This window comes from Colias eurytheme, chromosome 8 (genome assembly GCF_061535395.1).
Source record: "Colias eurytheme isolate Ceu_HAF_F1 chromosome 8, ilColEury1 Martin Lab GWU primary, whole genome shotgun sequence".
NCBI lineage: Eukaryota > Metazoa > Arthropoda > Insecta > Lepidoptera > Pieridae > Colias > Colias eurytheme.
In genome coordinates, this window is record NC_142987.1 from 6,510,130 (window position 1) to 6,525,643 (window position 15,514).

At 31.9% G+C, this 15,514-nt stretch overlaps 2 protein-coding genes across 2 annotated transcripts; both read right to left on the minus strand.

Annotated features, from left to right (window-relative positions):
* Positions 1 to 645: 645 nt before the first annotated feature.
* Positions 646 to 4,430, minus strand: sro (SDR family oxidoreductase shroud). The gene is made up of 6 exons (XM_090104939.1): positions 4,381 to 4,430; positions 3,647 to 3,751; positions 2,855 to 3,001; positions 1,600 to 1,757; positions 1,194 to 1,359; positions 646 to 983 (listed from the first exon to the last, which is right to left on the minus strand). Exons 2-6 carry the CDS (start codon positions 3,744 to 3,746, stop codon positions 646 to 648), a joined length of 909 nt encoding a protein of 302 aa, XP_089961065.1. The 5' UTR covers positions 3,747 to 3,751; positions 4,381 to 4,430.
* A 3,002-nt stretch (positions 4,431 to 7,432) lies between these two features.
* Positions 7,433 to 12,117, minus strand: LOC149906566 (uncharacterized). Its single transcript, XM_090104305.1, has 7 exons — positions 12,057 to 12,117; positions 11,223 to 11,380; positions 9,759 to 11,055; positions 9,506 to 9,658; positions 8,986 to 9,154; positions 8,358 to 8,554; positions 7,433 to 8,115 (listed from the first exon to the last, which is right to left on the minus strand). Exons 1-7 carry the CDS (start codon positions 12,115 to 12,117, stop codon positions 7,724 to 7,726), a joined length of 2,427 nt encoding a protein of 808 aa, XP_089960431.1. The 3' UTR covers positions 7,433 to 7,723.
* Between the last annotated feature and the right edge of the window lie 3,397 nt (positions 12,118 to 15,514).

A 15,514-nucleotide genomic window follows, 5' to 3' on the forward strand; every position in this document is an offset into this window, starting at 1 on the left:
TATTATCTTTTTTTTAATATGTTTGTAATAATTATGTTCTGGGAAAAAGCTGTGAATATTACATATTGTAATATCTTATAACTTTGTGGAATACCTACAGGAGAAAAATTACAATAAAAATTGTATAGATGTACCTATTAAGTATTATCGCTACTGCTACGTAGGCTTCAAATATGACATAACAATAAAACTATGTTAGTGGGCAAGAATGGGCGATTATCATTTTATTCTCCGGGGACGGCGATATACAGGTATGTAGGTGTGTATCTCTGACTAATATAATATACATATTAGTCAGAGATGCATTCTATATTATAGTAATCTGTGGTGTGTACAGTGCGTGTATAGTACCTAGATAAAGGTAGTTTATAATTTTCTTAAAGTAATAGTCAACAGTTATATAAAACGTTGAATAAAATGTTTATTTTATTTCCTTCCAATATTTAATCACATTCATTAATAATTCAATTGTTCTAATTACATGATTATATTGTATACTTACTTAGGTACATATAAAACGATTTTACAAAGCAATATTAAAATAATATAATAATAATCATTAACAATTCGTTCGTAAAATATGAAATAGGTAGGTACATAATAATTATTATACTTAGTTCTTTCATTATATTAAATTGATTAGTTTCAATTAGGGAATATTAAGAATTTTTTGATAATCCATAAATGTAACGGTTCCGGAAATGGAATTTTCATTAACGTATAATAGAATTTGTATCGCCAAGTCTCCACCTTGTACAATAATTTCGGCTTATCCGCATGTACTACTTTCATGAACGTCTCTATAATATTCTCATCTTTCAGGGCATCGAATCTACTTTTCTGTGTGCTTTGGCACAAGTAATTGTTCAATGTAATTATTTTGGATTCGTATATTGGCTTCTGTTCTTCAGTCATATTTTTTAATATAGCATCTTCTTGGCATTTTTGAGTGAACATGAGATTACTGGCACCCACGAAGCCACCTGAAAACATTTTAACTCAAACTCAAAAACGTTTTTTGTTCTTCTATTTTTTCTGGTTTTTATGAATAGCCAATTTGTCATTTCTTTATTAAATACGCATATAAACATGTACTTCGAATTCACAAAAAAAATAGAACACGCGTTGTAGCTTCGCGTTGTGTGGCGTGCAAAACACGTAACAAAAAAAAGCAAATATAAAATTATACCGACCAGGTACAAATGCGGCAACGGTCAGGCCGCTTCCAGAATGTTCTAAACGTAGTGACCGTGTCCATGCCAATAACCCAGCTTTGCTCGCACTGTATGGTCCAAACCTAGGCAATGGCTGTAGGCCACAATGGCTAGCTATGTTGATTATACGTGGTTTAACAAAACCCTGTGAAAATAATAAAATTAGTCGAGGTACATTGTCAGCTAATCAGGAAATTGAATCAGAAATACGCCATTATAACTATTTTTTTATAAAAAACCGGTCGAGCAAACGAACAAAGAACTACAAACAAAACAATATGTAAAAGCACACGTCATAGAAACCGTGTCATAGAATTACATACAATTTTTTTAGGAAAAAATCATATGAGTAGTTAAGTAACTAAACATTAATAATTAATGTTACCTCTGAAGCAGTTCTTCTGAGATCAGGAAGAAACGCAGATGCCATTCTCATCGACCCCAGTAAATTGACGTTAATGGTGTTCTCAATAATGTGAGGGGTTTGTATTTCGTAGTCCGCTATCGTCATCACGCCAGCGTTATTTACCAAAGCGTATAATTCTAAAAAGTTTCAAGTTGTTCATTAATATATTATTATGTCATACTAATTTTTCAGGACAAACGTGTAATACTCATATTACGACCTACAAATATTGTACAATTGTTTACATTATCCATAAGATAAAACAAATTAATAAATATTTTACATTGTAGGAAAATCTAGAGAAATTTTACGTAACAAATATCACAACTAGGTAGTAACAGGGCTACGTAAATAATAAATAATTTGGAAAATCCAAAAGTGCACGCCTCATAATTTTTTTTTAATAATTATTTATTAATTATTATTTTTGTTTATTTAATAACAATTAAACCACATCGAATCAGACCCTGAAAAATGAAAGGGTTCTATTCCTGAGCATACTCAAGCGTCAGAGAAAAAAAAAGACTCGATTAGTAAAGTATTTCGGTCGCTATCGTGTTAACAAGAAAATCCTCCGCACATACAGACACACGGACGTCCAAGACAGAACTTTTTTAAACTGTTTTTTAACTAGTTTAAATAACAAAAATGACATCAAAAATATCATGAATGTTAAAAATAGTGTTTTTTCTTAATATGTGTGTGTATGTATTATCTTACAAGTGCAATGTATGATACATAAAGACATTTTAAGTTTGAAAAATCAGATGTTTTGCGCGAAGTGACAGTAGTACCCACCTCAACGCTTCGCTTATGAGGCGTGCAATATAATGAACTCATTAATTACCTACTTTCTAAAATGATGTTTCAGTTAAAGTTATGGAAGTAATTATAAAACGATATGTACAATTGAAAACGTTCAAATCCTGCCAAGTGCATGCTACAGTGGCTTATTTGCAAAAGACCCGCGCTACTGTCTTAATCCCCGCTTTCGAGTAAAATAAAGTTTAGGCTTCAAGGCTTAATTAGGCTACCGCGAACTTGGCTGCTTAATACCTACTTGTAAAAAGTAATAATCCGAGCATAATATTATGTACTGCATTAAATATAAATATTATGTTCTGTTATATCTATATTTTATCGAAACAAACTTCCTAATCTAAAAAGTTATGGCTGCATTTCGACAAAGGTTTACCATAATTTTGTCCAACAGACTGTAAGTGATAATACTTACTATACTCCGGATTTCTTTCTAGAAGATGTTTTACATAGCCATAAAATTTTGCAATGCTTTCAGGGTCCGTCACGTCAAGTTTATGGGGATGAGCGCATAAACTTTTTAGCGCATATGAAGCTTCAGTGTCGGTTCCATTGTACATTCCTGTTGGAAGTTTGTTATTAATAAGTTGTCGGTTATATCTATTATTTTTTATGAATTATTTTTATCCTGAACATCGTTTATTATTGTACATTTTTACCCTCTTTTTATGCTTACAATAACATAGGATTTTAATAATCCTCTTCGAATTAACCTACGACTGACGCAAAAGAAACTCTTATTAAGAGAACGGTTTTTACGATTATGTCGATAGTTTAGAGTCGAGACTTTGAGCTTAGATACAGCGCTTTAGTATCCTAATCAAAACACCGACCCAAGAGGATTCATTTGAAAGCAATCACTGGTTTTGGATAAATTAATTAAGATAACGGGAGTAAAGTTTATAGTTTATGAGGCCAAAGTCTATCAAACTATCGTCAATTAAAACATCTTTGAAATTCTCATTCCTCATCCCTCGTCTTTTACATAGTGATGGTAAAAATTTTTAAAATATCGAAAATGAGAAAATGTTGTCGACATAATATTATATTATAGCTGTTAAGACATAGAAAGGAAAAGGTACAATAAAATGTCATTGCAGTAACCGAAAAAAAAATAAACAACAGAAATAAGAACATGTTCACGAACACGAAATACTTATCTTGCAATTATGGACCGCAAATACACGAATTGTATATGAAAACCAACCTGCCACAGTAACAAGACCCTCTCGCGCCAAACGGGCTGCGAGAGCCCAGCCAAGGCCGCTGTCGCATCCCGTTATGGCAACCACACGAGTCCAGCTCATTGCAACTGCAAATACATGGGAATACACAATATAGGTAAAACTAATTTATTTGTTATAAATCGTGCGTTAAAATTCCTTTTTTTCTATCGGTAAAGGATATAAGTAAAACGTGATTATTGATAATTATTATTATTAATAGGCAAATAACATAACTGTTTGTTTCGTACGTATATTAATTATTAATTGCACTAAATAACATTTTTTTAAATATTGTTTGTATTTTTTTTTAAATACTTAATTAAACTTTGTTACGTACTAAAACAGTAAAAAAATAATTAAGATGTCTCCGAATGATATTATATTTTCTAGGTATAGTTACTATTTTTTATTTTTTATAAAAATAAAGAACTTGGTCTTCTTGGTGTATTTAAATTAAAAAATGTGACAAATTTTTCATAGAGACACATAAGGATTCGATATTTTGATTTTATATAATATCATGTTGCCACTTGCCAGTTGCATTCCACGAAAAAAAAAAGATATTTAAAAATAGAATTCATTGTCTAGGTCAATCCATAACCTATTCAGGCGTATTGGAAAATATAATAAATTGGAAAAAAATAACAGGCATAAAATTAAATTGAGATGTATGTGAAGTATATGAAGTATTTACTACAATAATACAAGTACGTACCTATTTATGAATGTTTATATGGTGCTCACGGATACAATGTTATGATGACAGACGCCCAGCTATCACTGACTCTAAGCGAGAGATGATGACCGGAGAATATAAAATAGGGTCTGGTTTCATTGCATATGTATCATGAATTTCATACATTTGTTAAGAAGAAACATGAAATATAAAACTTACACTATTAAACTGATAATGATGTCTAGAAATAGTTATATCAATAGAATGCTCACGATACAAGTGAGGGTAGATGGTTAAAGATTTATATAATTTCAGGCTGTGATTTCAGGTATTTTGGTAAGGTATTTCATTAGCTTGTTGGTAATCAGTTGGCCGAATTTGTCAAACAATTTATCAAAGACAATGATAAAGGACGATCGTTTGAGGGACTGTGAAGGGAATATGAATAACGAATATTTAATTGTACGGTAAGTGTCTGAATTGGATCTTTAAGTATCAGTGAACTGCGTCAAAATTACTAGATATTATATAAAACAAAGTCGCTTTCCGCCGTCTGTGTGTCATCTTCAAAACTACGCAACGGATTTTGATGTAGTTTTTAATAAATAGAGTGATTCTCGAGGAAGGTGTTATTCTTCTAACGTAATATAAAGCGGAGAGTTAGATCAACTGTTTTTTTTAATATAAGCAATTTTTAATTTCTCACTACATACTTATTAAGTCACAGAAGAAAAAAATCATCCGTACTTTAACAGTATAATAGATTAGTGTATAGCTGTTTAAATTATTATTATCTTTAATCATGTGTTAATTATTGTTGTCATCTTTTTTTTTTATTTTAAGCTATCCGCCCGCGGCATCATCCGGTTATAGTCTGTACTCTGTAACTTTATAAATTTTCTAATATTTTTTTCTAAAAGCCTTCCTCGAAACTGTATCAAAATTTTAAATGGCATTATTCTCAATCAAGGCACACTTTTTAATATCAGGTAAAATCATAGAAAAGCTCTCAAACTTCTAAAAATAATTTCCTAAGCTAACATTCCTCCAATCTAAAATATTACCGATCAAAACACGATTTAAACAGGCTCAGTAGCTAACACTGGTAACATAAAACACGTTTACCCCACCGGGATGCTTGCTAATTGTGATGGGTGCATATTTACTGGATCGTTTTTATTTGTTTCATCGGTTTTGCATAAATCACAGATACGCCGATTACTTCCCCCTCACTTGGTTTTAAATGCATGTTACGTGCAATAAATGTATTTGAAATTTATCTATAATGCCATGTTTTATTTTAATTAATTGCAAATGGATTAAAACAGTGTATATTTAAATTTAATATTTCTCTCTCTCTCTGTATAAATATGTCAGTATCTACTGAATATACACGTGTCTTAGATTAATTTATGATATAATTAGAATCCTCAATTAATAGCTATTAAGACGTGTAACACGCTTCATGTATTATGTAGTTTGGATTGCTTAAAGATTAAAGTCACAAGTTATTCTTATGTAGTGTTTGTTATCTGATCACTGATGCATTGTCTATAGTTAATTGTACGTGTTCTTTCAGGTAGTTTAAAACTAGATAATTGAAAAAGGAAAGGATATGAGGGGAATAATGGAACAAGGGCTTGCAGCAAGCTTGCATTTATGACTTACCTTGAATTACGTGTGATGCATAATTGAATGGGAATTGTATTGCTATGGTGGTTAAGTATTTATATGACTTTTAAAGTTTTAAGTCGCTGAGAAATGATTACAATATTATGATTAAACTTATATGTGCCACAAATAGTCGGTAAGTATTTGTAAGAAGATAATATTTGTAATGACGACGATAAACCTCTGTTATCGGCGATTCCCGTAAGCTTAGACCAAAATTTGTTGCAACCATAATTTCACGCGGTATAACTTTAAGATTTTATGTGGTATGGCGGTCATTCGACCGACACTTTTAAAGAGAAGTGGCCTCTTGGGAAATCTACGAGCCCCCGGCAACATTTCTGATAATAGTGTTTGTTCATTTAAGTGTATCCCGCCTGGATTGTTTCCCGTGACGCTTAATGGTCTTCGAAAGGACTAAGGGGCACATATTTGTCCTTTATGTATCGGAAATGTGCGTTTAGAGTAATGGCATTGCATCAAATAAATTGATAATAAATTTTGGGCTACGTGGTACACAATTAAGTGATATAGGTAAATTGATATGTGGGTATCACAGATATGTTAGTCGTTTGTCATTCTAACTTTTCAAGAAAATTTAAGAAGATGGATGAATGATTATGAATTTGGAATTTGTAGGGTGGTAAGTTTAATACGTACTACAATCGATTGCACTGAAATTGTTTCTCTGGAATAAATTATCTTATCCGTAAATTATACATCATATTCCTGATGGTGTTGATGCATTTAACTAAACGATCATAAATCAAACACTTATTTGTATGACATAAGATTTTATTAATATTCTTTAAACGTTACAGGTACACACTCTATAGTGTAATAAATAAAATAAAACATTCATTAAAATGTATAATGTAACTTTACTTAAATAACTATATCTTGCATACAAAGTTCATTTAAATATTGTACCGTGTACATTTGAATAAAAATAAAATAGATGTAAAATATGCTGTCGTTAGATTCACCGACAATGTTAATTCAATGCAAAAGTTAAAATATTTCGTAATTTGCATACCTCCTGTCTGTTCCCTACGATTTCAATATTAATATCTCAGTTAGCATTCAGAAAAGCGGTATTCACATAATTTATCATCTGAAACTAAGTAAATAAGTTGCAAGTTGAAAACTAATTTTGTATATTCGCACCGCATCCAAAATGTTACCAGTTGTCAAACTTACTCGAACATTTTATTATTTTTGTTGAAAGCATATTTAAATACCTGAGTTACTATGATGAATAAAACGAAAAGCAATCAATATAAAATGCATTAGAGTAAATAATAATATTCTATTCAGGTAGCATTTGAATTGGATTATTTGATCTTAATCGCAGCTATGAATGTAAAATAATAGATAGATATCATTTTATCAGATACAAGTTAAGATAAAATTTTATTCATTTTGCCTCATAAAAATTCTCTAAGTCTCTCTCTAATCCTCTAATAAGTATTGCTCTATAAATTAGTGTTATTAAAAATAAATTACATAATTTAATTAAGGTCAAACATTAATGGTTAAAATACAATTTATTGCAACGTTTTTATGAGTTTTATAATACGTCGTGAACTAACTTTTAGATCATGCTAATACTTAACTAACATTATAAAACCTGACTCATGAGGTAGTCAAATGACTAAAGTATACATAAAATAAAGGCACGTAAAATACAACATGTATTTTAAATATTCGCTTATTCTCTAATTGTACTTCGAATCCAAGCCACGAATTGGAAGACATTGGTATAAAGTGACGGAACTTTGGAACCACATGGAGTATCAGCTCTTTTCCCGCTCACAACACCGATGACGTAATAACTATCTCTATACAACATCATGAGAGGACCTCCTGAGTCGCCCTTACACGTATCTTCGCCTGTACGACCGGCAGCACAGATGTGAGACTTGGTTAGATGAGGATATGACTTCATACAGTCCTCTGGTGGTATTAAATGTACGACAGTGGATTGTTTAATGTTGGTGAGGTACTTTCCGTCACGTCCCCAACCGGTGACGGCGAGAGGCAAGTTGGAGAACTCTGGTAAGTCAATGTTGATGGTTGGAAGGCAGATGGGTCTTATGTATCCTGAAATAAGTGTACAGTAATTTTAACAACAATTAAAAACAATCATTCGTTATCATTTTATTGACTATCATTTTTTTTACGCAATAAGATATAGCAAAAATAACACGAAAGTTACGCCAAAGAAGTGAGTGAGTGAACGAGCTATTAGCGCCTATAATTATTGCTGGAGGTAAGTCATTGCCGATACGTTCTTTCGCTCCAAAAAGGTTAACATGTATAGAAAAGTATGAAAGTTTACTTACGCGTATATGGCGCAAATGCATTGAGCCTGATAAGAGCGATATCGTTTAGAAGCCGATCGTCATCGTATTCGGGGTGATGTACTACGTCTTCAGCATGTAATACTATGTTCCTGACACATTCCTTGCCTCCACCAAACACCGTGATACAATCTATTGGAAACGTGCGTTTGTCATATTCAGCTAGCGTTATTTCGACACTGCAAGGTAATGATATTATAATTAGTAATATATTTTGTACGAAGATACTTACTATATAATGTATACAATAATAATGCTCTTAGTCTATATAGAAATTGTAACATTCGTAGATAGCTATATTATTTTGTCTGCAATTAAAAATATAATTCAAAACAAAATTACAGTGACATCAATTATTATTATAGTAACATTTTATTGTAATTTCTCGAAGATAAATTAAGTGTTTCAGAGAAGGTAACTTATGTTTTATTTATTTTTTATACTTATTGAAAAACTAGTTGAAAAGTACGCAAAATATTAAGACTTTTAAACTAGTAAGTTAGTTATTATTCTCATACTGATTTTGCATGCTTCGCTATAATTGACGTTTGAAATTACGCCAGTCTGAGAGTGAGTTAATTTTCAACAGAATTTGGTAAGCACTACTCACTCGCTAATGCTAGCCTTTGGTTCATAGACACAATGGCCGGCGGTGAGCACGTATCTGCGACTAATTAATGATCCGCCGCAACTGAATGCAGCCGTCTTGTCGCCGTAATCAAAGGTCGTCTTCAAAAGTGCGGTCCAGGGAAATTGGTCTAGCTCCGTATCCATACCTCCTGCAAGAATAAAAAACAATGGTGAGGTTATTTGAAACATGCATATTTAAGTGATATATTCAAGAAATAACAGCTATTGTAGAGAGAAAATATTAGATTTTTGAACTTTAGAGGAGAAAGTCATTTTTGTGAGTGCCAGAATTTTCTTCTTTACGTAACTTAGACGAATAATTTAAAGCGAATAGCTAATAGAGTGTATAATAAAGTAAGTATAATAAACCCCTCATTATATTACTTAAAGGCTTTATAAATATATAAGAAATATAATATAATAAACAGAATTTTAGCAATGCTGCAAATTATTGTAATAGCAATATTACATACTGTAATAATATTGTAATAGCAACATACCTGCAATTCTATTTTCAAGTGTCCCGTGAGTTGTTACATTATTTACGGATCTTTTCCTTCTCTGGTAATTTGGCCAATTTCTTGCTTGCGGTTGCCGAGCTTGATTCCAGTTGTTTCCGGATGGTGCAAATAAATTGAGAAGGCTCTGCAAATCTAATAAAAAAAACAAAATATAAATAATACTTTGTCAAAAAAAGCCTACTATAACCAACATACCTATACATTTTTATAATTGACACTACCAAATACTTACCTGTAATTCTCTCAGCATCAGACATATCTTTTCCACAACATCCTGTTTCGGGACTGGGTGGAAAACTCGACTTCATTCTCTTGCATTCTTGGCTTAACTTTTGATTATTTTCATTTCCTATATTATCTTCATAGTTATTTTGATTTTGTCGTGGTACATTTGGCGGGTAGAATGGATTTTGATTATTTAATGCAGGTGTACTTGGACTTATCACTCCTGGTTGCACTTGGCTGGGAACATTTGGCTGGTAGTATGGATTTTGATTATTTAATGCAGGTGTACTTGGACTTATCACTCCTGGTTGCACTTGGCTGGGAACATTTGGCTGGTAGTATGGATTTTGATTATTTAATGCAGGTGTACTTGGACTTATCACTCCTGGCTGCACTTGGCTGGGAATGTTTGTTTGTGGATTGTTTTGATATGCAGGCGTATTTTGATTTGCCCATGGATTGCTTATTACATTTGAACCAGGATAAGAAGGTCTGTTTATATTTTGTTGATTGTTATATATGTTTGGATTACCAGGAGTAAGCTGATTTCCTATATTTTGGTTAGGGAGACCTCCATTTGCATTGCCTGGATCTGGTACATCGTTGATGTTATTTTGTCCAGGGACGAATTGTTGTCCTGGGTAAATATTTTGGTCGCCTGGCGTATTTTGATTGCCACCTAAAATTCCTTGACCAACTGGGGTATTTTGATTGCCGCCTAAAAATCCTTGACCATCTGGTGGATTTTCCTGACTTCCTAAGGGCCCACCCTGGTTACCAGGATAGACTTGATTCACCGGGACGTTCTGTTGACCTCCATACATATTTTGGTTGCCTGGAAAGCCTGTATTTCTTGGAAAATTTTGTTGAGGTCCGTAAAGATTCTGATTACCAGGGCGAGTTTGATCGTTTCCTAAGTATCCCGGATTACGAGGGAAATTTTGCTGGCCTCTGTAGCCTCCTTGGTTTATTGGTAAATTTGGATCGAATTGCCCACGACCATTGGGTTGTTGTTGTCCAAACATATTCTGATTTACGGGAAAGTTTCGTGGATTTTGGTTATCTATAGGCCTGTACATATTTTGATTTGGATAATTTTGATTTCCATAATAATTTGGATTATATCCTGGATTTCCAAACCCATTTTGATTGTTTGGTGAATTTTGATTGCCAAATAAGAACGGATTTCTCCTATATGGCTGATATTCAGGCACTAGCGCTGTATTATTACTATTTCTCTTTGTTATTTTTGCATTTTGGTTTAATTGATTTACACCCCATACCTGAGAGCTAGGACAACAAACCTGAAAATAAAATATGGTAAGTATAATAAAGGAAAGAAACGTTATTATTACGTGAATAATAATAATCATTCTAACGATTAACTTTTCCCAAAATTATTTTCCTTTTAAAAAAGTTCACTCGGAAATACCATTTATAATCAAAACTAAAATAGATCAGGAAAGAGTACCTTGTCTCCTTTAGCAATAGTTGCGAATCCTAAGATCGACGTAGTGTTGTGTATCAGACCATCGCAAGGAAACTGCTGCATCCATGACTCTTGTTGGTGTATATCCATATTTGAAAATGCTGGACATTGCTCTTTTGGTATGCATTTTTCACATATGTCTTAAAGTAATAATAATCGTTAAGTTAATAAATACCTACTCAGGTAAGTATAAAATGTAATTTTTTTGACCATTTTTTCAACGTTTTCTTTTAAACCTCTAATTCTGTGATTTTTTTAATATGCTTTAGCTATAGTTTAATATTATAATGCATCCATTATCATAAATAATTCATTTAAATAATATATAGGGAATAGAAATATTCCATTCACTGATACTTTAATCATTTTTCAAAGAAAGCATTATTTTTTCAGTTTTTAAATTTAGGTATTTGTGCTTTAAAGATCAATTTAGAGTTTAGAAAAGTATCATATTATATGAGTATTTGTTTTCCAAAAATGACACGTAAGAAGCATAAAACAACTTATTCCTAAATTATACATAGTTGGGTTAAAAAATTTCCAGACAAAAATATATTTATGGCATGTCGAAATTCACTGAAGCATTCGATGAAGTTCCAGCAAGACTAGTTTGATGGTACATTATTTTGGCAAATTAGTTAGTCAAAGTTATATCTTTAGTGTTCATACTAAAGTCTGGAAACTTGGCTAGTTAGTATTTTCAACTGAGCAACAGAATTTGTGATTTTGAATAACTGTAACCTTAAGTGTTACAACGATCTAATATTACATAATGTTAAAAAAAGAATAAGTATTAAAAATCAAAATCTCACTAACCTTTTGCAAGCCCATGAACCAATATCACTTTAATCAAAAATACAACTACTAGACACTTCATTGTAAAACACCAAAAAATTAATACAAATTCATCTGTATTTCCGTGTGTTCTTCAGAACCTTGTTGATTAATGACTGTTATAGCATAATAGAAATGCCTATGTAATTGTCATTTGATTGAAGGGTATTAGGTTGTGGGTATTTGCCACTAATTGCGTGACGTTGTGTCTTCATTAATAGTTTTGATGAAAACAACATAATACCGTGATAATTAGTAAGTATATTCTTGGAAAGGAAGTATAAATTTCCTATTGTTTTTAATAGGGCATGGGAATTCTAGATGGCAATATTAAAATCTCGACAGCGGATAATCAGAACGTGTGATAAGGAATGACTAAGATATATGGACAACGAAAGAAGATCAATATGATTATTTTTAGGGTAAAGCTTTATTACCTACTGCAGAATACAATATCAGACAATGCTTCTACTCTTCAAGCAAGTATATTATAGCCTACATTTTTCCAGTACTTGTTTATTTTACGAAATAACAGTGATATTTTGTTTAGTTCATTACAAAATGGTGTTGATTTTATAGCAGACCACTTCGTTTAGACTCGCAACATATTGACTGGCGACGTTTTATTTGCTGTGCAATTGACAACGAATAAAACAACGGACGATTGAGCGCCTGTAGTTTTCAAATTCGCAAAGTGAATTGAATAGCCGTGTTTGTTAATTGGTCAGTGGAATGCTAAAACGAAAACGGAGACGCGCACGCACCGGGCCAGTCTAAAATTCAATTAGCTGAACGCCCTTTGCGGAACGACACACGGAATAAATAGAATGGGCCATCGTTAGTTTACTCTCACTGAACTTTAAGGTGGATGAAATTAGTATACCTTTCTATTGAACTGCACTGAACAATACCTACCATGAAAATAAGTCATGCGACTGCTGGATGACTGCAGGAATAAATATAATAGAATAGGACACAGTGGTAGTCACTGTCCTTGCTTCAGCCTTTAGGTACTGTCCGACCACTGTTGGACATAGGCCTCCGCCAAAGATTACCAAAACGACCGATCACCAGCGCAGCGGCCTGACTCCAGCGGCTTTCTGCCAAATAGCACATAGTATATAAGATCAATGAGACGGCATTTTTTCCAATAGCTTCTTATTCAAAATAAGTTAAAGGTACATCCTTGTTCTTTTTATAAGCAATTGTAAATTAAATATCACAAGCACTTAAATAATTCTACTATAACGTGTAACAGCTGTCCTTAATTAATTACATTCATTTATTTTCTGCTCATTATTAATGATGATAATGAAAAACCCATTCACAATTAGGTTAGTCGTTACCATATCTGCCTCGTTAAATCTCCATTACATATCTCTGTAATATTAAACCCCAAGAGGCTTAATCTATACATATAATAAAATCGTAGGAAAGTAAAAACTGTACATTGAATATTTTTTTAAAAGAATACATTATCCATGATCTATAATCGATATAGAAGCCAAAAACATAGTTTTTAGAATTTTTGTCTGTTTGTCTGTTTGTCGGTTTGTCTGTTTGTCTGTTTGTCTGTATGTTTGTCCAAGCTAATCTCGAAAAGTACTGCATAGATTGACTTCAAATTTTGCATGAATATTACTAACAGGTCGGGTGAGGCTTTTTTAAACATATTATCATGCTATCACCTCCGGGGGAGGAGCTGTGAACCTTTATTTTTCTTACGTATTCCGTGTATTACGACACCGTTCAATCTAAAGACTCATGTTTAAATGTTGTTTTTGAGTAAGCCACGCTATTATCTAGCTTTACACTATAAAAACTACGTCATTTACGTAATTTTGGCAGAGAAACAATTTAATGAATCTTAGTAGTATAAAGACAAATTTAAAACAGCGCCATCTATGAAGTGTTATAAAAATCAAACACACGTTAACTATTGGAAATTAATAATAATCAAATGACGCATATATAATTAATGTTGTTTAACAATATCTAGATTGACACCATAAAAATTATGCCATTTAATTTAGTAACTTGGGAAGAGAAACATGTAAGTTGTATAATGTTAATTTTGAAACAGCGCCATCTATGAGATTTCGTAAAAATAAAATCAATTTACATGTTAACACTACTGAATACACTGTTGAAAATTAATAATTTAAATATAATCATGTTATTTATTTAACTCTTTAACCCATATCTTCCCTTCCCTATAAGGTATATTTCGTGTAAAAAATAAAATATATACTACATTTTTTAAAGTGAGGGTAGATGTTTATTATTTTAAGTAAAACCATGGTAAAACTAGACACCATTATCTACAGTTAATCTAATATTGATTGTGTTCATTAGTTACAATTTTAAAAATCTTCGTGTTTTATAAATTTACTAGCTTACCGTACGCGGCTTCGTCCGCTTTGTCTAAAACCTAATAAGTTATATACTAAAACCTTCCTCTTGAATCAGTCTATCTATTAAAAAAACCGCATCAAAATCTGTTGCGTAGTTTTAAAGATTTAAGCATACAAAGGGACATAGGGACAGAGAAAGCGATTATTTTTATACTATGTAAAGCAATTGAATGCCATAAAACCATAAATATCAAATCCAATCTTTGTGTTTTGTGAATTTTCACCATCATGCGTTCCTACAAAAGGTAAGTAGTTACTGATAGGTATTTATTTTTTATAATGATAGCAATTCATGTTTTTTGTTGGTATTACACTTTTAGAATGAAATAATAAAATGAAGAATTCTTTTATATATATGACTTTTACAAGATTTTGAGGTGCATTGGGAATAGTAGTGTTTGATAAAATTTTATTTGTAGGTAAGTAGCGTTTTTTATAGATTTACAATTAACTTTTAATTTTTTTATTTACAGATTTAATGCTCATAAAATTATATCGCCTTTGGAAGACGATTTCTGCTGACAATTTTACAACACCACTTGAAAATTGATGATTTGATGATAAAGATAGTGGCAGCGAAGATTAAGTGGAAATTAGTAATCATCCGCTTCGTCAATTTTTGACTGAAGTTAATGTCCAACTTCCAATGGTTCAATCATTGGAAGTATCTCGGGAAATTTTGGAGGATATTTTTCAGGAAGGAGAGGAGGGGCAGCCAACCACATATCAAACTACTACGTTGTAGTACCGAAAAAAATGTTATTGCCAAATGAAACGTAAATTTTGCACTCACAACTGTACAAGTAATGTTTTTTTAATATTTATCGTTATGGCTATCGAGGTACCTGCGACCGTACTGGGATCAGAGTACATGATATACAGTTCATCATCCAGGATTGCTAAGAGCATTTTCACACTGAAAAAGATGTTTTCTTTGAATCGTAGTTGCTTCATTTGTTTATTTTTAATCATTTTACATAAATGTTTTATATTTTATAAATATATCATTTTCATTTTTTATAAATA